This window comes from Electrophorus electricus, chromosome 12, assembly GCF_041902795.1.
Source record: "Electrophorus electricus isolate QZ-2024a chromosome 12, ASM4190279v1, whole genome shotgun sequence".
In the NCBI taxonomy this organism is placed as follows: domain Eukaryota; kingdom Metazoa; phylum Chordata; class Actinopteri; order Gymnotiformes; family Gymnotidae; genus Electrophorus; species Electrophorus electricus.
The window spans coordinates 3,491,214-3,517,121 of record NC_137508.1 but is presented as its reverse complement, the minus strand read 5'-3'; the positions used below and the strand labels follow the sequence as shown (position 1 = coordinate 3,517,121).

Here is a 25,908-nt window from a genome sequence, read left to right as displayed (position 1 = left end):
TAAATGCTAGATAAAAATGCTTGTCAGCTAGCTTTGCTTGACTTGTCATAAGCAAGTCTCGCGTGCGCATGCACACATATAAAAGTTTTGAAAACAAACAATTTCCATAAACAGCATAGCCTTTATTAATTCAACTTTAAATATGGATAGAAAAGCTTAAACTGTTTTTCTGAATAAAGATGTGGTGTATGATATTAACGAAACATATGCAAAGGACGAGAAGCCATACAATTACCCTTTTCGGCATACGTCTTTTTCTCAAGAGAATCCGCAGTCAGGTCGTGGGCATCAGCATAGGCTCTGGTAAGCCGCCATAGATACTGACACTTTTGATCAAACTGACGAGGAGGAAACACTGACTTAACAACCAACTTCAACTGGTATCTTCTCATATTCATTATATTACAGGTATGGCCTTATCCTTAACAATACGATGTAGAAGCATTCAACACATATTTTGCCTACACGCGCACAAGTATTACTAGTGTCTAGCTCATGTCCTGCAACTAACTTATCTTATGAAGTACTGCAAGAGCAGGCATAACAGTACACTGTGTATTGCTAACTGTACAAGACCTTGAACCATAAAGAAAGACTTCCTACTTTTGTTTTAAAAGTAATGTGGCTAATGGAATGTTATTGTTACTGCTTGCTAGAAAACAGTTCATTAGGATAGGATGTTTGCATTTTACAAGCCATGAATAAGTGAAGTGATAATTACAATTACAGGACAGACCCACTGAATAGACTTGAGCAAAATGGGTATAGAGCAGAGAACATGATTAGCTGTGTTATTATTATGCAGCGTAATAAAAAAAAACATATCTAGAGGAAGTACTATTTTATCAGGACGTGGTCCGCTAAACTCACATACACCTTCTAAGAGAGCACATTCTTTCCTTGATAGATAATGACCTGACTGAAAACTGCTGGAAATCACCTTACTCCTTTGCTTTTGTAGTCTGATGATAGAAAAGTAAAGGTTGTTTCTCATTCTGCCTTGGGCAAATCCAGAAAGCCAAAATGAAGTGATCCTCAAATCACCCCGAGTGGGGTGTTAATGGATGTCTACCAATACATAAATAAATACATATTCAAAAAAATTTTTTTTTTAAAGTTTGACAAACGCACCTCTTCTCTCCTCTCCAGCAGAGTGGGTAGGCCTTCCATCTTTTGAGCTCCTCTACTCTCATGCAGTCCGTCAGCTCTGCGTAACAGGGCAGTGAGCTCGTCCACCCGCTCCTGGGCTTGGCAGTCTTCCTCTCTCTGGCCTTCCTCTTCAGAATCAGTCAGGGCTGTCATATACCTGACACGTAAGCAGAAGGGAGACGTGAACACAGTGCTTGATGCTGAAACAGTGACACAGACTACTGAGACCCTAGAAGGCAGACAGATTCTGCAAGGGGTGCCGACGGGTTCTCCGTCAACAGCTGCGACGAGGCATGCCTGGTTCTGATCGGGTCTTGGTTCAGTATGAGTGAAGGTCAACACCGAATTGTGCTGCACTTAAACAGTGTGCTGGCTTCAGTCACAAGGCAAATGGAATATAAACACCAAATGCTGTCTTTTACCAACACACATTTAATTGCTTTTCAGGCCTAAAGCAGGTGGGTAGACTTACAGTTGCTCGACTATAAAATTCAAACTTTCATTTGCTTTTTTACTCATAATTTGAATATTCTTAACAGACAGAGCTTTGGACTTCTACATTAATTTTTTTATTACTGTCACTCAACTCTGGTTTTTATGATGTGCAGCACAGTTCTCCACATTCCTTCCTCTCTGACCTAATCAACTTTATTGCCTGGCAATTTTAGGAAAAGAGAAATGAAATGACATTTCACTTTTATTCAGTCACCCACAGGTATGCTGCACGAGTCAACGTGGTGAAACACAGAGTCTCTGATGCTCCTGCACTGTTCACAGCTAACTCGTCTCCTAAAGCAGCCAGGCTATGTTTTCTGAGCGCAACGAGAGCCTGGACGATGGAGTCAAGAGCAAGAGCTCCCTTCAGAGCTGGCTTGGCCAAAACACCGGCACCTTCCCGCATACGTGGGGAATCTCCAGCACCTGTATGGAGGGAAGGAATTCCAACTGGACCAAAAAATAAATAATAATAAAAAATAAAAAAAATCATGGCACGAGCAATCAAAATACAAACTTAAAGAGAGTTTTCACAAGAAACATCCAGAAGATTTGTTTACACAGAAAAGTATGTCAACTGATGTGTGGTTTTAAAAGGACATTTTGATGTGTTAGCGCTGATACCTTTTTTTCTGCAAAGAGATTGCAAGACTCGGTTGTTTCTGTCACAGTGAGGCACGCAATGCCCGCATTAACTTTTATAGCCTTAAAAAAAATAAAATAAAATAAAAACATTAAAAAAAAAAAAAAGTCCCTTTCAGTTATGGAGGGCAGAACCCAACACCTCCAGCACACATTGGCAGAGAGCAAAGTGTAAAAGCTGCATTAATAACAAATGAAAGACCAAAGTGGAGAAGTGAAAACATGAAAGGGATCCATTAAGAGTTGGCAAGCGCAACATTTGCGTCATCTGTGGTTCGAGGGAATGTTTGGTTCTATAGGGATGTGTTGGAGCGGGCCATGCAGACAGAGGCCTCTCCAAATACACATACTGCATACACACTTTTCTTGATTGATATTCCAGCCCCTGCATGGTTCAAAACAGACAACCTATGAGCCCAAGGGGGCATGGTGAGAGACGGCGAAGGAGAAAGGGAGAGGGAGAGAGAGAGAGAGAGAGAGAGAGAGAGAGAAAGAGAGAGAGAGAGAAAGAGAGAGAGGGAGAAGGAGAGAGAGAGAGAGAGAGAGAGAGAGGGAGAAAGAGAGAGAGAGAGAGAGAGAGAGAGAGAGAGAGGGAGGAAGGGAGATTGCAAGAAACTTAGATGTTACCAACAAAGCACTGCAGCACCTTGGTATTGGCTAATGCTGAAATATGCATTAGTAATTCAGCTCATTACTTAAATTAGCACTGTCTGTCACCACTGAGGATATGAAATAACAATGGCTGACATTTTTAAGGATTACCAACTAAATTGTGGCACTGGGTAGAGTTGGGTGTTGTACTTGGGTGGTAAATTCTGAAAGATCAGAGTCAGACACTGGTCAAAAATGTGCACAATTCTTCTTTTTATTTAGCTTTTTTCCAAGTTATGTAAATGTTTATGTCCATTTCCTTTACATGTTCATATGGAAGCCTGCCACATTCCTTATGCTCTCCTGTTGATGTTTGTTTGGGACCATATTCGCTAATCTGTTTTTATGCAAAACATCAACAATTGTAAACTATCACCACATACTTTGAGATCTGCAGAACAGCTCCACTGATGGAGCAACACCTGCGAAATATCTATTATACAGCAGTATACCTAGAGGTACCGAAAAATCCGAACAAATAAAACAACGGAAAAGTGCAACAGAGGTGGTCTTTTGAACCCACAGCACAAAAGCTTTCTGATAGCTCTCGCGCTGAGGTCACAGACCTTTCCTGTAAACTCCCAACTTCTAACAGCTCAAGTTGTGCTGAGGCATTAATATGCATGGCCAATCCCAGAGATAACACACTCTTTCAAAGGGAGATTAGGTCTGAGCAACTGTTGCCAAGCCGAGGGCCTTAAAAATAACCTGAGGCACCGTTGCCATCCCAACAGTTCCTGGTCCTGCATGAATTCAGATGAGCTCATTCAGACCAATCCCCTGGAGTCTGTGGAGAATGGTTCTGTCTGTCTGGTGAAGCACAAACACTTCTCTGTTCTGGAAAAAAAAGGCATAGCTTGGTCTCCATTCAAGACTAAGGTCAAACATCCTTTCACAATCAGAAAGCCAAATAACATCTCTCTCCAAGTACAACCCCTCTCTCCCATCTTCCCTCGATTCTTCCCACGCTTCTCTCTGTTTACCACAACCTCCCTGCTGGCATCATTACCTACCAGGCCATTGAACAAATGCCACCTGTTGGCACCAAACCAGGTGTCAGTTGCATCAATTTATAATATACTGCAGGCCCAATTTTTTTTTTTTTTTTTGCTGTTATGGTGCAGTCAAGTAGTGGAGACACTGTTCTGTGTTCTTCTCCTCTCCTGCCAGAGATTTCCGCTCCATCGTCCTCTTAGCTTGGTACAGAGATGGGAGCAGGAACCTGCAACTCATCAACTATGATGCAACATATTGGCTGGAGTTCACCTTTGCACAGAAAATTCTTATAAAAGAAAACAAGCCCCAATTATGGCAAGAACATGCTAGAAGGCAATGACTGTTTCCTATCAAATAAGAAATAATGAAAACTATTTGCACTTCCCTGCATTTTCCTCCATATCCTGACATTTAACTACAGTTGCCAAATTTTCATTACACATGAAAGCCACCTGCTTCTGCAAATGATGAACCTGTAGTACTACATCGCAGCACTGGACTGGGTCAAAGCAATTGCAGACCAACTACTGAACCCAGTTAGCTGCAATCAGGTGAAATGTCCTCATACTCAAAAACTGTTCACTGGAGTGAGCATTGTTTCCAAGTTGACAAGTATGCAAGACTCATGTTGGATGTTTCCACCATTCCACTGCACATCCTCACCACTATTTGAGAGCTGCTTGAGAGATTCCCATATACACAACAAATCTTGCATGCAAGGAATCCGATGGCTGAGGATGGAGATGCCCTGGTCCGCCGAGCTGAAGCAGTGTCTGGAGCGGGGGCTTTAAAATGGAGGCAGAATACAGCATCCACAGAAATATTCACCAGGGAGGCAAGTCAAGAGGCGCATCACTCCCTGAATGCCCCATGGTTTGGCCTGTCAGCAGCAGGTTAAACAAAAAGACATGTTCAACTGAAAGGTCCATTAACTAACTACAGCCCAACAATGCCTCCTAATTACGACTGTGTACAACACATCAGAAAAACGTAATAGCATTCACTTATTCTTCTTTGCATTTTGGTAAAAACAAACCTCATACCGCAATAACGCACGGCCATTACCGAAGTTTACAACATTACAGCTTTTGTTCTATCAGCTGCCTTCATATCTAACCAGTGTTGTCTAGATATCATTAGCTTTATCATATTGCTATTGAAGGTTCCCTTTTTATGCTTCAGCAATTCCTTTTGGTTATTCTTTATCCAGTGTCCCAAGCATGATTAGAAATGTCTCGCACCTATATAAACAATAACTATTCCTATTAACTATTCCTACTAAACGTTATCATCTCAAACACACACGTTAAAACATCTGTGTGCAACACAAGACAGCTGTGCCTGTGCAGTCGAAGGAGTTGCATGTTCCTACAGGACCTGCTCAAATTAGGCCCTGGCAAGCTCATTAGCCACCTGCAGTGATTGATGGTCTGTGTGAAGAGCGAGCGAGAGAGAGAGAGAGTGAGAGAGAGAGAGAGAGGGGGGGGGGGGGGAGAAAGAAGCTTTCACAGATGAGCACAGTGCATTGGCAGAGCTGTGAGAGTGACATTCCCAACCAGGACAATGCCAGCCGGCAGCAGGCCCTGGCCAAACCTGTTCTCATCCCGCAGAGTCTGAACCCGCACACAGGACGCTTCCTAATCCCGCAAAGTATGAAGCTGCTAGACTACGCAAAAGGTGGTCACGGACAGAAGACACTGCACGCGCCAGAGATAAACACAAATTACTTAAACTTCTGATTGTGTCATTAATGCAGATTTTATGAATCAACATACAGTGATTTCGCAAATCACCCCAGGTAGCCAGCTGGCTCAGCGGCACAAACCTTTCCAAATTCCTGAATCAACAAATGGTTGTCGGTGGTTAAGAGTAAAAGTGAAAAGTGAAGCAAACAAGAATGGACCATACAAAATGCACAAAAGATTTTCGAAGATTTTTGAAGCCTGAAGGAGCGATGGTGACTGAGACCAGATTGGGCTTGCAGATGGTTGGTTCTGAATGACAGGCTGGAGGTGCACATGTGCACATTGTATAGAAGTAGCATGCATTAAGGCCAGGTGAACATTCATGCTTTGCTGCACCTTTAAAAAATAACCATCCTTACAGAGCCTCCTATGCACTGAAACACAGCGGCAAAACCACCTGTGCCCTCCTTACCAGTAATGCAGATGCTACATGACAACCAGTGTCCAGCAAGAAATGATCCGACTGACTTTCATAAAACTGACGAATAACGAATAACGAATTTTCATGGTACGCACAGTAGCAGTACACCTGCTTGATAAAACCGCCTCAGCCAGGATGTGGGAATGTAATGAAGAGCCCTGAAAAATAATGAGAGTCAGTAAGAAAAGATATGTAGGGAATGGGGGGGGTTGGACACAGTTGGGATGGGCTTCCCTGCCACTGGGGCTTCTCAGGGAGGAATCTTCTAGTCCTCCAGACTCCCACAGTGAGCGGAAGAGATGTGCTATTAGTGGATCTTCTACATACGTGTCTGAATGCTGAGCCGGTGCAGCTTACCAAGCCTGCAGTAAGAGTGAGGAAGCCGCTGGGAAAGCTGCCATTCAGACACTGTCTGCTGCTGCTCTCCATTTGTCTCCCTCTGGTGAGCAGAGAGACCAACCAAACCAAACACCGAAACGAGCCACTGGGAAGATTCCCAAATACAGATAACGTTTCTTAATGATGCAGGAGAACAGGGACTTGTAGAATCAGGTATCTGAAGTGACTTCTTTAGACTGCCTGAGAGAAAAAGATCATGAGAGCAGAGAACCGTGATCAGCGCGACTGGAATGGCCAAACAGGGCAGCTCCACTCAATATTTCAGTAGTCAAATTTGCAGACACACAAGGGAGAACAAAAACGGAAACCTGAAAGACAGAATAATAGTAGTAGAGGCAAAGGGGGGAGGAGCAGGGGGAGGAGCTGAAGTCAAACGAGGTGAAGTCTCGTTCTCGGTCTAGCCGCCACAGATCCAAGTCAGGGCAGAACACTCTCAACAAGCTCTCGCAGCACTCTCGGCACTGAGCACGTCGTCAAAACATCCCCCTTTACGCTCACGCGCGCACGCACACGCACGCACGCACGCACACACGCACGCACGCACGCACACACGCACGCACACACGCACGCACACACACACGCACGCACACACACACGCACGCACACACACACGCACGCACACACACACGCACACACGCACACACAAGCACACGCATGCACGCACGCACCCACACGCACGCACCCACACGCACGCACCCACACGCACGCACCCACACGCACGCACCCACACGCACGCATGCACCCGCACGCACGCACCCACACGCACACACACGCACGCACGCGCACGCACAATGGGACGGATACACGCACGCACGCACACACACACACAAATGCATGCACGCACGCACGCACGCACAATGGGATACACGCACACACATCTAGTACATTCATTCTTAACATAGCCTTACGACTCATGTGCTTTCACAGTGTAGGAACATTCCATAACCTACTGCTCATGCTCATACTCACGCTAAACTGCGTCCTTAGCTGTGAATTCGTGCTCTTATCATAACCTACAACACAGACACATTTGCACAACATGGTTATCTCTTTAGGAGACGGAAAATCCTGTGGTGATTATGGTATTACATACGACCTGTTTGATTTCAACCTGACAATAAGATAAAAGCAGTTTTCAACAGCTCCAAATTGTATTGTGACACTCTGTGAGAATTTAGAGTGCCACCTTTCCTTTGAACTGTTGCTAAGATACAAACACATACAACATGGCCAGAGTAACCTTCATGCACACTCTTTGGCGCAAAAAAAAAAAAAAAAAAAAGTCTAAATACATCTTCAGAGTGACCCGTGAAGTTAGGAGGGTGCTAAAATGGCACTTAGTGGCTCGTTTGGCATACAATAGCACGGCATCAGAAGTCCTCCACTGAACAATATGCTGAATTGCAAGCTACCCCCTGGTCTACCCCCAGATGTAAGGTGAACGGAGAACCATGCTATTTGTCCTGCCTGGTTTTCACTGCACAATCACCACGGTGTAGCCTCTTTATTTCAGTCGGACCTCATTTATTGACACTCAGCATGGCTACTGTCCATGGTATCTGTCTGATGCACATAGTGCACTTGAGTGTGAATTGGATCATTACAACATCATGGCATGCATCACTGACACTGGTGAGATAAGCTGTTTGTTTGAATATACACTGTGTGCATGCGTCCTGATAACAATGTATAACAGTTTGTTTTTCTCATTTGGCAAAATTTAATCCAAACAAGGGGTAAGGATGTAATTGTCTAAGGGCAACCACTTTAAAGTGTTGCTGTGGAACAATGTAAACAGAATACCAAGAGGGAATTTATAGTGCGTGTTCGACTATTTAAGAGAATGTTTAAGTAAATCCTTCCAATTTGTGTTACAGGGTACAGAGTGAATCACAGCTGCTACAGCTAAGAAGCAACACATGGCCTGCAGCGAAGCTTCTCCAGCAAATGTAACGTATGAAGGAAATGTCAGGCTGGTCTGAATGTTTCTAATTTAGGTATAGCCCCCCATCATTTAGTGTAATGTTTTGCAGATAAGTATAGATTTTTTTCAGTATGATAAACATGTATTGGGTAAAAATAATTTATTCCTTATTATAAATAAGGAAAACGTATTACATCTATATGCATAATTAAACATTTTCAAGAAGAAAGTTTCTATTTTGTAAGGTCTGAAATTAAGGTGCTCTGTCTCCTCTCAGGGAATGAGTAAAGACTGATATCCTCTCAGGGACTGAGAGAAGATGGGCATACTCTCAAGGATTTAGAGAGGACTGTGTAAAAGGCTCGGGGCATGCCATCACGCATGTTTGCTCCTCTGATATGTTCTTTTAACTGTGGTCTTAAATGACCTTTAAATGAACTTATTCATAAACTAATATTTTAAACTTATTTTATTTTATTTTTAACTATTCCTTTAATGTCTCTTTTGATCTTTCATTGGTCTTAAATTGCCTTTAAATGAACTTAGTCATATATTAATGTTTAAATTGTCTATTTTATACTATTCATTCATTTGATGTCTCTTAATTTCTCAATGTATTCTTTAATCTTTTTTCCCTTTTAATTAATGTTTTACATTGTCTTAATATTAAATTATTTTGTTTTATTCTTTTTCTATAAATTTTGGCAAATACCTTCCTGAGGTGATACATCACAGGATGTAATAAGCCTTATTACTCCTCTATTCATTTTAAACTATGTTTAAGAAAGTGCCTTATAAATAAAGTGTATTATTATCACATTCATTATAATAAGATACCTACTCCCTGCTCATAGGTTATTTCTTTAAGACGCCTTTAAGACCCTGATATGACTAAGAGGGAGGCGTGAGCAGAAAGGACTTGGGCAGTTCAGCACGTGTCTATGTCTCTGTATTGCTTTCAGCGCCTGGAGTGATGGTGAACACAGCTCTTTCTCTCTTTGTGTTCTCACAGTAACCATCCGCTCACTGCTCCATTCACATCTTAGGGCCATAGTCAGCACCGAGGAAGAGATGGTGCTGCTACATTCCTGCCGCGAAATGAATGAGACTGAACAGAAATGGCATGCTTTGCTCCATGTCTCGCAAAGACGCTAGTGTGTTGCAAAACAAAATACACGGTCCTAGTGCAATTAGCCCGCATTCACATACTGGGACAAAGTGTAGGTACTCACCCTCCTTCACTCTCCCCCTCCTCTGAACTCAGTCCCTCGGCTCGGACCACTCCACTGGACCTCTTCCTCCTTGTGGGCGTGGTTCTGTTGTAAGGGCTGGCCCGGCGGGACCCGGCCCGCTCCCTCAGCTCGTCTCTGACATGGTCCTGTAGGTGCGGCAGAGCATCCTTCAGAGCCCTCACCTCCTCTTTCAGCTCGGACACGCACTGGATGAGGGACGTCAGCTGTTGCAACACCTCTGCCTGGCCTGCGCTGCCGCTGGCATACAGCGCAGGGCAACAGGTACCCGGCCCCTCTCCAGTGGTCATGGCCCTCCGGCTCTGGTACCAGACAGCAGCCAGGCTGATCCCTGCGGCTCCAGCCAGGACTCCCAGAGCCAGGGCCTTGCCATCGGCCTGAGCCATCCTGCACATGCAAGCAGAGAGAGACTGTGGTTTAGATGCTATAGTGCATGACAGAGAAGAGTAAGGCATGACGAGGAATACAAATGTTTGTGCTTGGTGAGCTGTTGTGAGTAGATTTGTGAGTCCAAAATAGTGCATACAAACACAGCTAAGATTAAGAGGAAGTAATCTACTTTCATTCACAAGACCATACTTCCTACTTACAGAGGTGAAAAATGAGAATGATATGGATATTTACCCAATTAACTTGATACACTTTATAATTAGTTATAAATCCATGAAACATAAACACACACACACACACACATATTATATATATACATTCGAAAATGATAATTCAGGAACGGTATGACAGAAGAAAGATTTGCATCTAAGATTAAGTGGTTCACGTTCATGTTCACGTCAGGACAAGGGCAAAGTTATCCTGTCATATTTATGGTTAAGTATGTTTTGTAACATACATACAAGGAAAAAGTGTGCTGAGTACTACTAGAATACGAGAGTATTACTGATACTGGCGTTCTGTATATGAAATATAATCAAACGTATAAAAGCTGCAGCTCTAAAGGTGTTCGTAACGCTGTTCGCTTTCCTAGACTGCACGCTTTCTTCGTCGTGAAGAATCGTGATTAAGAAAGATTAACCCCCAAACCAGTCAGACAGCTACCACTAGTTAGCGGCTAACAAGCCAGCTAGCTAGCTAAGTATCTAACGCCAGCTAGCTGGGTAAAAGAACAGAACTTACAAACCATACAAAAATATATCCTTTTTTCTGACAAAGCTGTCGTTAGCAGCTATCGCAGAACGTTTCGCATGTACTTAGCTAAGTTAGTTAGTCAGCTAGGTTACTAGCACTGCTGGCTAACTAGCTAACTGGCAAACTGACCTCAGGATCAGGATGGACTGCAGACAGACTAAAATGAAATGTCTAGCCAATAGTTCCGTCCTTAAAAGAAACTACAAATCAAATTAATAAAATACAATAATATGAAAGACTTGAATTGCAGGCTAAACCTTACTGCAAGAAAAGCGCAGATATCTCACACCACAATACTCTTGTCCATTTGACAGCCTCTGGCCCTACTTCAATAACAGTCCGTAGTGATTGCTGGGTTCCTGGTAAAGGTTCCGGCGCATTGACACAAGAAGAGCACGTATTTCTCTAGTGCACCGTACCTCTGCAGAGCTAAATCCGTAAAGTACAGAATGTCCTTTGCATCAGTTTTTACTAACTCGTTTAAAATAATATCTCACCCAGTGTTACATTCAAAAGTTGTGATTACCCCAAAAGCATATGAGCGTGTTTTGTAGAACAGATGGTCTTACACCGACCTCATAAAAAACAAATGCGCCAATTGAACCCATGTAGAGTTATTCGTGGCAAAATGTTTTCTGCATGTTCTCAAAGACTATACATTTCAGGGTCAAATATCATGGTTAAACATTGCAACACAACAAGCTAGCTAGCAAAAGAGAAATGACAAAGTCCATCATAGTCATTCATTAACTGATTCCTGAGCCAGGCGTAGTGATTGAAATGCGAACTTGTAATCAAATAAATATAGTGACATTGTGGGTATAAATTTAAACAGAATAACACATTATAATGCAAAATGTAAGGTCTTTTGTGTGAAATAGATAACATTGCTGTGTTTTGTTTGAACAGCGTCTTCAGGCTGGAAGGTTATTCTAAAATGAATTATCAGTGTCAGATGAATAGTAGGTCATTCTATTCTAGAGAAAAATAACATGCGTTTGCAGAAAACATAGCTAAGGTAGCTAGTTAACACCTGCGATAAGAAGAAACAAGGGTGATATAAATAGCCAATAAATTTACAAATTCACAATAGCCAATAAATTCACAAATTTAGGCCTATGCGGCAATAGATTCAGTTTAAAAACACAAAATGAGTAACTCGCAATTTTTAGGAAACAAGTCTAAATCACGCAATAGTTTCGCTGTAACGTCGTTCGTCAACTTCCTTTCCATTTAAACCAAACATATAGTGGGTAAACCTAAAGCTACTTACCCCCGACAGGTCACCAGCCACAAACACCGTGTATGCGTTTAAAAAGTAATTTTTTAAGTGTGGTAAAATATTCTGACAGCATTAAAAAATAAATAAATAAATAAAATTTAAAAAAAAGAAAACCCTACACTACAGCAGGAAATTACAACAACATGCTTTAAGGAGCTGAGGAGTTTGTAATAGCTGTTCTCCTAAGTAGACCGATGTGCTGGGCTGTTGTCTATAAGCAGATGTGCAATCTGATCAACCTTGAACTGCCCCTGAGCCTTGAATGTTAAGCAAGACTGCTCTAACTGTCAGCGAATTTGTTTGTTCATGGAATGATCTGCGTGTCTGTCTATCTTAAGATAAACATGAAGACCAAGATTAGGCTTTTCAAAAAAAGTGGACCACTTACTTATAGGGCAAATAATAGTTGCCTTCAGAGCCTATATGACCAGATTAATGACAGTCTATGTTGTTGCATGCTGTACGCAGACAAAACGGACATTGCAAAAAAAAGAGAAAGAGCCCAACCATCAGAGGATCGTCGCTGTGTTTGGGTGTTTTTAGGCTTTGTTGAGGCAGCATACAAAAGACCATATAGGATGTATACGCCATACGCTTCTGTGAAGCAATTTGACCAGTGGTTGTCTGTGGGGTGGGGCGAATGGTCAAAGCAATGCAAAAAAAAACAAACAAAAAAAAACGGCTCCAATGTCTATGGCAACTGCAATAACCAAATGTCAATTTGAAAGGAAGGCCATATTCCAGAAATTTGAGGAATTTTAGAAATCTCAGCCAGACACATTTTTAGGTCCAAAAGGAGGACATGTCTGAGAAAAAGAGTCACCCTACCTTGACATAACCTTGTTTGTTATCGGTTTGCTCAGTGAATGACTAACATTCACTTGTGTGTTCATAAAGAGAATGGGGTTATCAGCTAAACTCTAAGACTTGTCAGTTAATAGGTAAATACAGATTATATTCTTGTACCCTTCTTTTTCAAAAGCCTCAGCTCTTTAACTATGTGCCTAGCTAATTTTGAAAGTTAACATTGTGTACTGTTACTCTCAGCAAAGTTCTTAATCTAGGTAACACCTTGACTTAAAGTGATAGAGGATATGTGTATTATTTACAAAAATCTAAGCAAAATTCTCCTTGTGGAAGGCATTGATTTTGATGATTTGTTTTGCTTCTCTCCAGAAAAACACAAACAAATATGTATCTATGAAATTAGTTACGTATACAACCACCAAGCAGTGATTTCATTTTGCAGTTTCAGCTTGAAGTTTGGATATTGTAGCAGTTTAAAGCTTCAATACACTGTCAATCATAGTTGATCAGATTAACTGGGGCACCACCCTGATTAACAGGGAAAATGAATACATTTTAACTAATTTATCATTAATTATTTATTCAGTCTCAACTCACAAAAGTCACCAGTTCAATAATGTGATTATATCTTGTCCACCAAAAATTTGAATATCACTAATGACCCCTAAGCATTATAATTGGAGTATATTTACTGAATAAACAAAGATGGGAGAAAATACATAAAAGTAATTGATTAAGATTCTACTAATGACCAGAAGTAAGTCCTCTAAAATCACTTTAGTATAACAAATATAGCAAACAAGGTAATCTAAAGAATAAACACCAACTAGATTCATGGTGGACCAAAGTAGCTACCTAATAAAAGATAGGAAAGAATAACAGAAAAGAACGACTGTTTAAGTCTACTTATCAAACCACGTGACAACCAACAATGGTAACTTATTTTAACAAAACAAGATTCATGGTGAGAGAACTTGGCTAAAATAGAACAGGAAAACCTAGAAAAGGAAAGAGAAACTGTTGGAAAACAGCTGGAGGGAGAACTAATTATAGGATTCAGGAGGATGCATCACAGATTGGAAAAAAAGTTACTGATCTAATTTTAACTACTCTTGATACTGACTGGTATGGTAAAAGGGGAACGACTTGTCCTTACGACTTACTGGGCTCTATCATGTCCAATCATCTAGCAGCACTGAAGGAGAGTGTCCATTTTCCATCATACCATCAGAGCGGCACTGAAAGAGTTTTCCATCGCACTGCTGGCTCGACCTGGCGTGAATGATGTAGGCAGATGACAATGAGCCGACCAGGCTTCTTGAGCCACAGAATTGGATTTTTCGAAGCTAACTTGGTTAGAGATTCCTAGGCCTTTTTGGGTAGGCCCTACAGAAGTAGGAATTATGGGTATCAGTGGTCATGCGTCCCTTCCTTGCTTCTGATGATGATTCTGAAATGGTTTCTCGCTGGCCATACAAGGAAACTTCAGTCACAATCAATACACTAGACTAGTTTTCTTGATATGAGCTGTAATGAGCGAATTCCGATGAACACAAACTAAAATATAAGAAATTAAGCAGAGCTAACAAACAAAGAAAATATAAAGAACAAGATGTGGTACCATGGAATTCAAGTCTGTTGCAAGCACTTGGCTGCAGGCTATTGACTTCCCACTTCACACTCAGACTGAGTAGGTGATCAAACTTTTCAGGTACATGTTGGGGAACAAGCATACTTTGGTTCATGCATATCCAATAGCCTTTGTTCTCTCGATGTTGGACATTCTAGTAAGATCCACTACGAATCAATTACACAAGAGAAAATCATACATTTACTACCAATTTCTACCTCTTGGTCTTAGAATGAAGTTTGTAAACAAAGTATAAAACCCTAGGATGCATGATGCAATTGGTTAGTCAATTTAATTCCTTTCCTATTTTCTTGAAGTAACAAACTATTTACTTTAATATATCTGGTCTAATTTGTTCATATATGATTTCTAGTAAACACAGCTAGGAGTGATTAACAACTGGTTTAAAATAAAGATGAGGTAAACAACATACAAGTGAAATGATCAGGCTGAATAATGAAAATTTATAAATAATGAAAATAATAATGAAACAATGGATGGACACTAATCAAATAATAGACACAAACATAACAATTTGAAGATTATATTAAAATAGCAATACTTTACTGGCTGATTATCATTTGACATCACAGTAGGCTAAATGGCAAGTTGTTACTTTGTGAAAAAATGTATATATATAAAATGTGTGTATATATATATATATATATATATATATATATATATATATATATATATATATATATATATATATATATATATATATATATGTGTGTGTATATGAACATGTAAACATATCTCTGTGGGATGAGAAATGTCGGTTGTCCTGGTTTGGGTTTGTGTTTGATGGAATTTATGGTCACAGTTCCTTGAAGTACCACCAGGCTGGTAAGAGCTTTCTGCATCTGTGGCTTTATGACTAAGAAGAGGGGGAAAGGTCGGAAAAGTGGGAAAGCCAGGCCAGCGTGATAAGACATCAGCTTGGCCATTTTATGGCTTTGTTGCTCAGCATTATGGCACCAGAGGGGCTCCTGGTTCCTGTCCGTGGGCCAGGGGTGAGAGAAAGCTCACCCTGACCAGATCAAAATTTCATCAAAGAGATCATTTGTAGTCAGTCTTCACTGCAATATACACATATGTCACATACACAAATATTAACACCACCCCCCCCCCCAGGGAAAAACAGTTACTCATCCCATTTATGAAAGGAAGATTGTTTTGAGAAGCTCAGCCAAGCCTGACCATTATGGGGGAGTGGGGTTGGACTGACAGTGCCCACGTAGAGAAGGGAGAGTTCTCATGGCCGCTGCAACCATTGCTACGTGCACTTTCTTTCAGGTTATTCTGTCTTAGAGAAAATTGTATTGTTCCAAGCCCACATGCAGGATTGCCTGTACTTGTATTGTAAATACACCACATGCATTCAAGCACACATATTGCACACCTATTTGTACACACACATACACACACACACACACACACACACACACACACACACACACACACACACACACACACACACACACACTTGAAAGAGATGGAGACACTGTATTTTTGGTGCTTGGCTGCTGCTCGTGGGCTAACCCAACAGTCGACAGAAGAGATGGGGCGATAACAGTCATGCATCCAGCCATGGCCCCACTCTGCTCAGGTCAAGGCCTGTAGATTACACACCATCCTAAATACAAATATATGAGTCCCACAGCTGCCTCTGGACTCAGGCTTCAGCACAAAGCATGCACACAGCTACCATGACTCATCTCGCTCCTATACACAAGCGCTGAAACAGTTGTTGAAATTATATGTGAAGATGTGGTTAAAATCATCCGTGGCTATCGGAACATCAGAAAGAGACCACAGACCTTAAGCATGAATAGAACATTTGGATAGAATAAGTTCAGTCTTCTTCCATAGTAAACCTGATCTTCATATTGACATCAAAACTTGTATCACACATATTCAGCAGTTATGAGGCATTCAATATTCAAACATTTTTTAAAGAAGCAAAAAATTAGATGGTTATATTACAGATAATCTTTTACAAGTAAAGTGAAAATAATACAAAACTGTAGCCTATATAAACTCTATCTGACCAGTAAATTAGTCAATGAGAAAGCACAGGTGAACAGATATAGTGTCCCCAGAAAGGATTAAGACAGTAAAAGCAAAGCAGAAACTCAGCCAGTTTGAATTAAAGATGAAAGGACAGAACGACTGAAATAAAAGAAAGGCTAAAATAATGTTGTCCTTTTTGACATGTGTGTTGCCTGATATAAAATATTGTGTCTCACTCCAGGCAGCAGCATTAAGAACAATAAAAGAGGAGAATTTCATGAAACTACTCCGTGATACTGAAACCATAGATTCTTGCTCGCTTGCCCAGAGGTGTCTAGGGAACATAATGGAGCTGGAGCATAATTATGAAAATATGTATCTGCAACATATACATATACATATATATCCTTGGATACACTTTAAAGATGCACTTATGATCCCGGGTTTACCGAGCACATTATTAGTTCCTCAAATTTCACAGGCACCATTGTAGAAGTCTAGATTTCAGAAGTCTAGATTTATGATCCACCGCAAACTTCATTGTGGACCAGATTCCTAGATACAGTTTTATGTTTTACATCAACAACATTGTGCTTAACATATTCTGAATATCTTTCTTTCTTTTACATCCCTAATTCTGAGGCCTAATTACATCATGGAGTTGTATATTAATTATTACTGAATAAATTCCTAATGACTGTTAGCAAGAAAACTTGATTATTAACAGTGTTTATGTAATTTATAATACATAATAATCAGTGTTGTCAAAGCAAGGAATTGATTGCATTGATTGATTGAATGTTATAATGTATTTTTTAAAAAATATCTTGAATTCTTTGGGAAGAAACTCTATAATGTGACATTAAGCCATGCACAAAACACACAAGTCTGTGTGACTGTGTGAATGATGTTGGCTACATGAACTGTAGTAATGGCTACAGAGACATGTATGCCATCATAATCTGATGTATGATCATTTTTCTCCCCAGATAAGACTGTCTGTGCCAATTTTCCACTATGAACTGCAGAGAATGTCAGTACAAACAAGATACAATACTGCCCCCAATTCATTGTGGTTAACCACAGTACTGCAATTACGAGCTGCAAAATTGTTGTAAGAATAACTGAGCGTGAAGATATTAGCCCTCTTACAGTGATTTAGAGTTAGAGGGAAACGATCCACTCAGAAGCAATGCCCATACCACCAGTTTCAGGATGATTAACTGTGCAGAAAGAGTTTACAGTATAAAATACAAATTACCAGCCATTTGTGCACATACATCTAAAGTAACTGAAAGGTTATGACTTAGTAATAAATCTAACAGCTCGTTAAGAAATCAATTGTATCAGTGCAAGGTTCACTGATTCTGTCTACAGTGTACACTTATATGCAAATACAGTTACATTGACTCTGGAACCACAAGTCTAAAAATGGAATGATGCAAGAGATATTTTTGGCAGAAAAGTGTAACTGTCCTCACTATGGTCCTGATCGCAGTAACCCAGTGCCCTCATGATGATATAATACACTCTAGGCTCTCATTGGCACAGGGCCCGTGAGGAACTAAGGGAGATGATCTGTCCCTCATGCCTGCATGCAGGGTTTGGGGCTGGAACTGTGCGTGACACAGTCCAGTGGCCTTACATACCAGCAGCAGATGATATACATCAAGTTCAGTGTCTGCCCTGAGTCTGCATACTGCAATACTACTCCCCCTAAGCCCTGCTGGCCTGTGCATTCCCAGAGGGTACTCATCTCTGACAGATCGTTCTCTGTCAAACGTTTACACCAACATGTTAAAAGGTTGTAAAGGAGGAGAGAGGTAAGTGAACACGTGTACGGTGTGCACTGATACTGGTTTTAATGTCCTTATCAGTTTACTTATCATTTTACAAGGCAAAGAGGAAATTAGAATGTAAAAGAACTAAAATAAAGGCATGAATTTAGAGTACAATTGTATAACATAATTGTGCCATAATGTAAATGCTACTAAAAATGATGGTTTATAAATTCTGAAGCATTTTTAGAGCACTACAGTTTGACCTATGGCTGTGGGTGCTGAGCCAGATGTTTACCAGCAGATGGCGCTTGTATTATTATCATTGGAAGATCATGTCTGTACCGCTTCACAATAAGACTAACTTTATAAAGGTTTATTAATGGGTCGTTCTTTCTGTGCTGTGCTGTTGCCACCTTTGAACAGATGCCTACTAGTCCTCACCCACTGAGTGTGTGTCTGCTTGTGATAAGGCTGTAATCTGACATTGGAAACACTGAACAAAAAAAAGATGATAGTCACAAGAGTGCGGATGGCAGGTCTTGTGTACAGGGTTAAACGTGAAACAACTGATTCACAGTGCTGTCTCTGTTCTCGGGGCTAGGCTGTGTTCAGGGATTTATGTGACTTTAACAGGAAGCAATATTAAGCGATGCTACACTGTCTTCTACAGTCAAGAAATGAGTCAGGAGAAAGGAGATGGACACCACATCTAAAGTCACGTCTACCCACATAATTCTCGATTCAGCAGAGGACGGTTATCATGTAACTGCTGTGCGTGTGGGCCGCTGCCGCCGTGCCGACACCCCGTGCGGACTCCTTTCCTTACGCACGCCAGTGGTCCCAAACTAGAGCTATAACACTAAAGATCTAAAGCATTTTACACAGTCCTCTTCCTAGTGCTTGTCCCAATGTGAGAGTATTGCAGAGGAGAGGACAGCATGGATCTCTGAGGGGTTTGACAAGCGCAGGCTCGGTTCTTCTTGTCTTTCACTCTGTCGTTCTTCATTCCCCTTGCCGGTGGTTCCCCAGGGAGAAGAGAGAGGCTCCAGTGAGCCGGGGCCAGAAGAATGGAGGGAGATGCAGAGCTGCGGCCTCCCACGTGGGCCCCTGCCTCGCGCATGTGGCTGCCGCTGCCATGCCGGGGCCCGGGGAGGCCGTTTCCGTATGCATGCCAGTGGTCAGGCTTCTGCCTACACACCCTCAGCTATTTCAGTCGCTCTCTCCTGCTTTCTTCTCCCCCACTCCAGCTGCAGACAGAGGAACGGAGACGCAGACGGGACTGACGAAGGGAGGGAGAAGGAGAGAGAGCCTAAGGAGGGCGAAAGGCAGACAGCACATACGAGACATACATCGCAATCGCGCCCTCGGAACAGAGATTCAGAAAACGGGGACACCAGCAGCCACAATCAAACACACACAGCTGTAATAAACACAGTATGTCCAAAATGCAGGAGAGTGAGTTATTCTTCTATACTCAGAATCTAATCCTGAAACAAATGCTGTGATTAATGCAGCAGGCTCCTCTTTGTAGCCTCAGAGGAGAGCAATGTCAAGCATCTGGTTTGTTTTACATGGATATGAGCCACTGAATGAAATCAAAGGCTATGTAGTATGAACACATGCATGAAAAGAAGCTGGATGGCTGTTAAAGTGGTTGAACTTGGCACAGATTCTTTTATGCAATGTTTTTTAAGTAAGGCGAGAACACTTGCATAACACACAAGTATTCTTTCAAGAGTTATAGGGGGCCTGGATGGTAATGAGAAGTCCAAGAAACCTCAGGCTGACCTCCAGTGCTTCTGGTTGCTCTGGATGGGTCTCAGACAGCTGGAGGGACACGCAAGCAGTCATTCACACATACTGAAAGTGGAATAATACAGAATAGACAAACAAATCACTCTATCAAGTGATGGGAATGTTCACTAGGCATATCATAAATTGACATCTGAGCATATTATATCAAAAATACATGTGTGCACACACACACCTTTTCCAACCTCCCTATAGCAGACAAAAGCAGACACCCTTAATTTTCCACTTTTCATAACCTCTTCAATAACACTCATGTACATAGCACTCCACTTCAATCATCCATGTGCGAGCACAGATACACACTAGCCACCCAATAGTGAACCTAGCTCTGGAATTTTACTATGGTGCTCTTCTTCACACCACTGACCACCTCTGCTCCGGCCTCGACAGATAACCGGCCACAGCTGAACTGCGGGGATGGGTGGACGCAGCATGGCCGATGATTTAGCTTCAGCTCAGTGACAGGCTGGGGAGGAAGGTCCCGATAACCCATCTCTCCCGCCGAGAAAAAGTCAAACCACATGGGAGCATGGGAGATCCCCTTTAATCTCATGCATGCAAGGAACAGGAGAGCCCACCAGACATTTTTTCCCAGCTGCAACTGGGTGAGGAGCTCATCATTAAGGTCATGTGACAGTTATATTTCACACCGAGACAGAAGATGATGAGATCCATGGAGTAGGCTGAGGAATACACCTATCATTCATTCGTTATTGGTGCTCAGCTGAGGGGTGGGACCTATTTCAGGACATGTACCTGTCTCCCACATGCTCTAGTGACATGAGATATGGGATGTCTGACTTACCATATAATGTAACCAAAAACCAAGGTGTTCAATACAAAAATGTAATACAGTCATATGTTTCATATATTTTAGCGTTAAATTCTCACCTCAGCATAATATAGATATAGGAAAAAGCAACAGCTCTGACATGAATTATTATAATGGATGTTTTGCTATATCCCTGTGGATTGGGTAGATGTAGGCTATATGTACTATGGTTACACAACTTATGGTGTCTTCTCTGAGTGCATGTATGAGTAAAGCTCTGTTGATAACTAAATGACGATTCTGCTCATTATGTATAATGATGACCTTCATAACTAAAAATGAACAAGAAAAGAATAGCAATAATGAAGCATAATGGAAAATATTATTTTAATCAGTGTAGATCTCCAGTGGAGAGAGATTAGAGGATGCTGGTGAGAAGGAAGGAGACCATGGTTTAGCTCTATGTGCTGGTGGAAACACTCACAGAAGCTCTATCTTCTGGTGGAAACACTCAGAGAAGCTCTATCTTCTGGTGGAAACACTCAGAGAAACTCTATCTGCTGGTGGAAACACTCAGAGAAGCTCTATCTTCTGGTGGAAACACTCAGAGAAACTCTATCTGCTGGTGGAAACACTCACAGAAGCTCTATGTGCTGGTGGAAACACTCACAGAAGCTCTATGTGCTGGTGGAAACACTCACAGAAGCTCTATCTTCTGGTGGAAACACTCAGAGAAGCTCTATCTTCTGGTGGAAACACTCAGAGAAACTCTATCTGCTGGTGGAAACACTCAGAGAAACTCTATCTGCTGGTGGAAACACTCACAGAAGCTCTATGTGCTGGTGGAAACACTCACAGAAGCTCTATCTTCTGGTGGAAACACTCAGAGAAGCTCTATCTTCTGGTGGAAACACTCAGAGAAACTCTATCTGCTGGTGGAAACACTCACAGAAGCTCTATGTGCTGGTGGAAACACTCACAGAAGCTCTATCTTCTGGTGGAAACACTCAGAGAAGCTCTATCTTCTGGTGGAAACACTCAGAGAAACTCTATCTGCTGGTGGAAACACTCACAGAAGCTCTATGTGCTGGTGGAAACACTCACAGAAGCTCTATCTTCTGGTGGAAACACTCAGAGAAGCTCTATCTTCTGGTGGAAACACTCAGAGAAACTCTATCTGCTGGTGGAAACACTCACAAAAGCTCTATGTGCTGGTGGAAACACTCACAGAAGCTCTATGTGCTGGTGGAAACACTCACAGAAGCTCTATCTTCTGGTGGAAACACTCAGAGAAACTCTATCTGCTGGTGGAAACACTCACAGATGCTCACAGAAGAGCATGCAAGGCATTAGGAATCCTGTGCCTATAAATCCGTAAACATCTGCAAGAATGCACAAACCACGGCTGTTTTGCTCAGAAGGAAATAACTGACCACAGAGCTTGAGAGGACCTACAACATGGAAATGGATGACTACAGTGTTCAGATTTTTCATACAGTCTCATAAATGTTTTACATAGAAACCTGCCTTCATTGACCTGCTTTTCAGGAGAATAAAATGTTTCTTTTGGTTCAGTACAAATATATCAGAACTTTATGAAGAATAAAGAATGAAGAATGTATGAAGAATAACAGACTTAAGACAGGCTTAAGAGCAGAATTAGCAGGTTTAACAGTCACAACTTTTATAATGTAATTCACAGAAAGTCATGTATTATTATGATTATTATATATTATTTATTTTGTAGAAGTAGTAGTAATAAATATAAACAAAATAAATCCAAATTATGTTTCACTTAGGAATCACAGGAAGAATTGAGATTAGGAAGTGCTATACTATATATGTTCTCATAATGAATAAAAATCAGATGAATGGTAAATAAACCTCGACAACGTCCTCCACGCGTGTACACGGAATGGATGTGTCAGTGGTGATGCTGTTCCCTTTGAGCAACACTAATAGTCGCCTACATGTTCACAGATGAGCGGGAGTGAAGTACCTGAGGGAGACGCCGTGGTTTGTCCACAGTATGACATGCGGAAACCACAGCAACGTCCACCGGGTAACTGCTAAGTGAGTGTGGATGGGAAGAGATAAGAAACTCCAACCAGACACAGGGTTGCGTGCATGCTCCGCCTGCACAGACCAAATTGGAACTCTGAGCAGCAAGAGTTAAAAGGAAAGAGAGTTAAAGGTGGGAAATTACACGAGGCGCACACAAGTGAAATTACTTTTGTGCCTTTAAAAATAAATCTGGTGTGACTTCTGAAAAAATGCATTGCTACAGTAACTATTCCTTAACCCCACCAAGGACTTTGAGTATAACTTGTATAGCACAATGTCTCTTTCAGACATGGAGAACATCCTAAAGACCCCACGCCCCAACATTCTTTACTTTCCTCTGCTTCTATCTTTGCCAAAACATCTGCTGTAGCTCCACTTCTCACGTGAAGGGCTCTTCCCTCTGCATGCTGGTCTATGTAGTTTAACATGTACTAAGACCTAAATATGTTATTAGTCCCTACCAGAACTAATAGCGTCCGCCTACAAACATAGAGAAAATAAACTCACAATAAAAGGAAGCCTGGTTCCTTGAGGGTATTACGAAACAGTGCCTTTATACCTGGAGGGCTTGGGGAAAATACCTTATCATCACTGGCATGGTGTCATACTGACATCGTGTGATTACACGGTATGTGCAGTAAGTGCAGCATGTAATGACTGCAAAATTAGTGGCATTATGTAGAAATGAATGTACCTCGCCTAGGCATAGTATGCAGCAAGCAAGTCAGGACTGATTAAGTGTATTTTAGCAATATCATCTTGTGATATCAAAGAAAGCAGGAATTGTTTGAGCCTCTTCATATTAAATGCCAAATAACATAGGCTTGTCTAATTTCAGAATCCATGACTATGATCTCAGTAGGCCAGCTGTAACTTGCTGATCACATTTGTCTCCTGGCTTCTCCTTCAGCCGCACACGTTTGGCGCTCCTGCACAAGCTTCAAGCGGCCTGCTCCAAACACACCCAGCTGCTCTGCACGCGCTCAGTAAGCCTCAGTAGAGCCAGAAAAGTATGTGTGGCATGCAACCAGCCCCCTGCATTCAAACACACACACACACACAAACATGAAACAATGTTTCTCAAGAATGATTTGTTCTTTTATTTAAAGTGGCCATTTATTGATTAACGTGTACCTTTATTGATGCACAGTCAATATCTGTCAATATCCCGCAAACGTAAATATCCGTTTACATGCTTTGGGTGATTTCTAAAACCTGACATTGAAAGTCTTCAGCACAGGGACTGTGTAATACAGTTTAATAGCCAAAGATCCATAGCAGTATGTTCACTTTAAAAATCACCTTTAATTATTGTAAAACAAACAAGCAAAAGAAAAGTGCCCTCTTGTCTCCGGTAAGCAAAAGCCATTACAGATGCATTCTGCTTCAGGAATTTCAGACCACATTTGTAAAGGGGCTGAGGATATATGACAATATCCGCTCTAATAATTAGGACTTTGCAGATTGTTGGTACCCTCTAGTATAAAAACAGCGAGGGTGGCATCTATAAACACATTGTTAACGGCTGTTAATGAAGTGCTGAGCTGAGGTTCAAACCCAGCATTAGAGTCCTCAGCAGGAGAGGGCATGAACTTGCTGCCGACCACAAGGCCAAGAAGAACAACAGTAAATAAACAAGTCTCAAAGTACTGAAGCCTACTGCAGGCCCTCAGATCACCGTGAATGTGTTACTTGAGGACAAGTCAACACATGGTGATAAAGTCACAACTGATGATAAAATTTGTCTCAAATACTAAATGTGCAATTTTCATGCAATTTATGGCAATTAGCTTCATTGTTGCTTAAAGGCCATAACTGTCCTGTGGAGGGAAGATTCATCAACGTAAAACATCGGTCAGTATTGTTTTCATGGCAAGATGTTCTAAAAATCCACAAGTCAGTGGAAGTTTCTCATAGTAATCTCTCGGTCTATGGAATGCTATTTACTGACCATACTGATAAAGAGAGGAGGATTTTCCGGATTCTCCAAAGGGAGTGACATAAAATGTCCCCGTGGGAGTTTTAGTACATGCTCATTTAGCATTCACAGATTAAATCTACTGTGAACTTTATATGTTTCATGGGAATAAGAAGCAATTTGCTTACATTTTCAGAGCCATTATTTAAATTTTTTTTCCCGTGAGCACTTTAGCCAATGGTAGAATAACTTTAAATGAATGTCATACCAGGTGTCATAAAATACACAGGTGTTTCCTTTCTTTGTCCTGTAAATGCAATACAATTAGTCTGGACCTTAACTCTCATCTGAACTGCTGATTTATCTGGAAGATAAACTTAAACAAGCCAAGTGCAGTGGGTGGTGGATGATTTGCTGTGAAACCTCCCAGGCACGCAAGCACGTCATGTGGTCGCCATGCCCACACCCCAAACCGCCCCCTGTTCTGCATCACTCCAGTTTTGCTGTTGATCTTGGCCTTTGCAAAGTAAATCCATGTATTTTCAGACTTCGGCATTAAACCTGTGTTCATGGCCTTGTTCTTTTCTGGCTTTGTGTTGGTGAATACACCTCGTGGGTGTCTAAGCAAATACCGCTGGTTCCCCACCTGCTGTGTCTGAGTCTTCTCTGCATGACGTCCCATTCTGCAGGTTGTATCACCACATGCCATTGCTGTTAATCTAATGATATGCCAGCTCCAAATGTGCTGGTAAAAATCAACATTATACAGTAGTCTCATGGCCGTTTACCTTCAGAGCAGCCAGTCGCTGAGCTACAGCTGGTTCTCTTCTCAAAGGAAATGAAATGTTGACTTTAACTGCAATAATGGGATGTTCTACATCTGACGCTCATCTTTTGCATACTTTATAAAAGTTATAATTCCACGCTTGCGTTTTACAGTCTTGCACCCAAGAGATTATGTTGCAAAACTACAGCAATAAACGGCAATGTTTCTGTACACTGCCTACCAACTTC

The 25,908-nt window shown here is 41.5% G+C and overlaps 1 protein-coding gene across 8 annotated transcripts in view; it reads right to left on the bottom strand.

Moving 5' to 3' along the window:
• The window catches only part of rmdn2 (regulator of microtubule dynamics 2), a 46,424-nt gene extending 34,109 nt beyond the window's left edge, over positions 1–12,315 (bottom strand). For 6 of the 8 annotated variants that reach the window (XR_003410925.3, XM_081724268.1, XM_081724270.1 and 3 more), the window contains exons 1-4: positions 11,078–11,218; positions 9,655–10,059; positions 1,132–1,306; positions 236–338 (exon numbers count right to left, since the gene is read on the bottom strand). Coding sequence is in view for 7 of the 8 variants with exons in the window: in XM_081724268.1 (XP_081580394.1) it covers positions 236–338; positions 1,132–1,306; positions 9,655–10,058 (682 nt within the window). In the remaining variant the exon portion in view is untranslated. Of the gene's footprint in view, positions 1–235; positions 339–1,131; positions 1,307–9,654; positions 10,060–10,944; positions 11,219–12,088 lie in introns of those variants that run through there. The other 2 variants (XM_027014126.3, XM_027014125.3) reach the window with 2 other exon arrangements.
• Between the last annotated feature and the right edge of the window lie 13,593 nt (positions 12,316–25,908).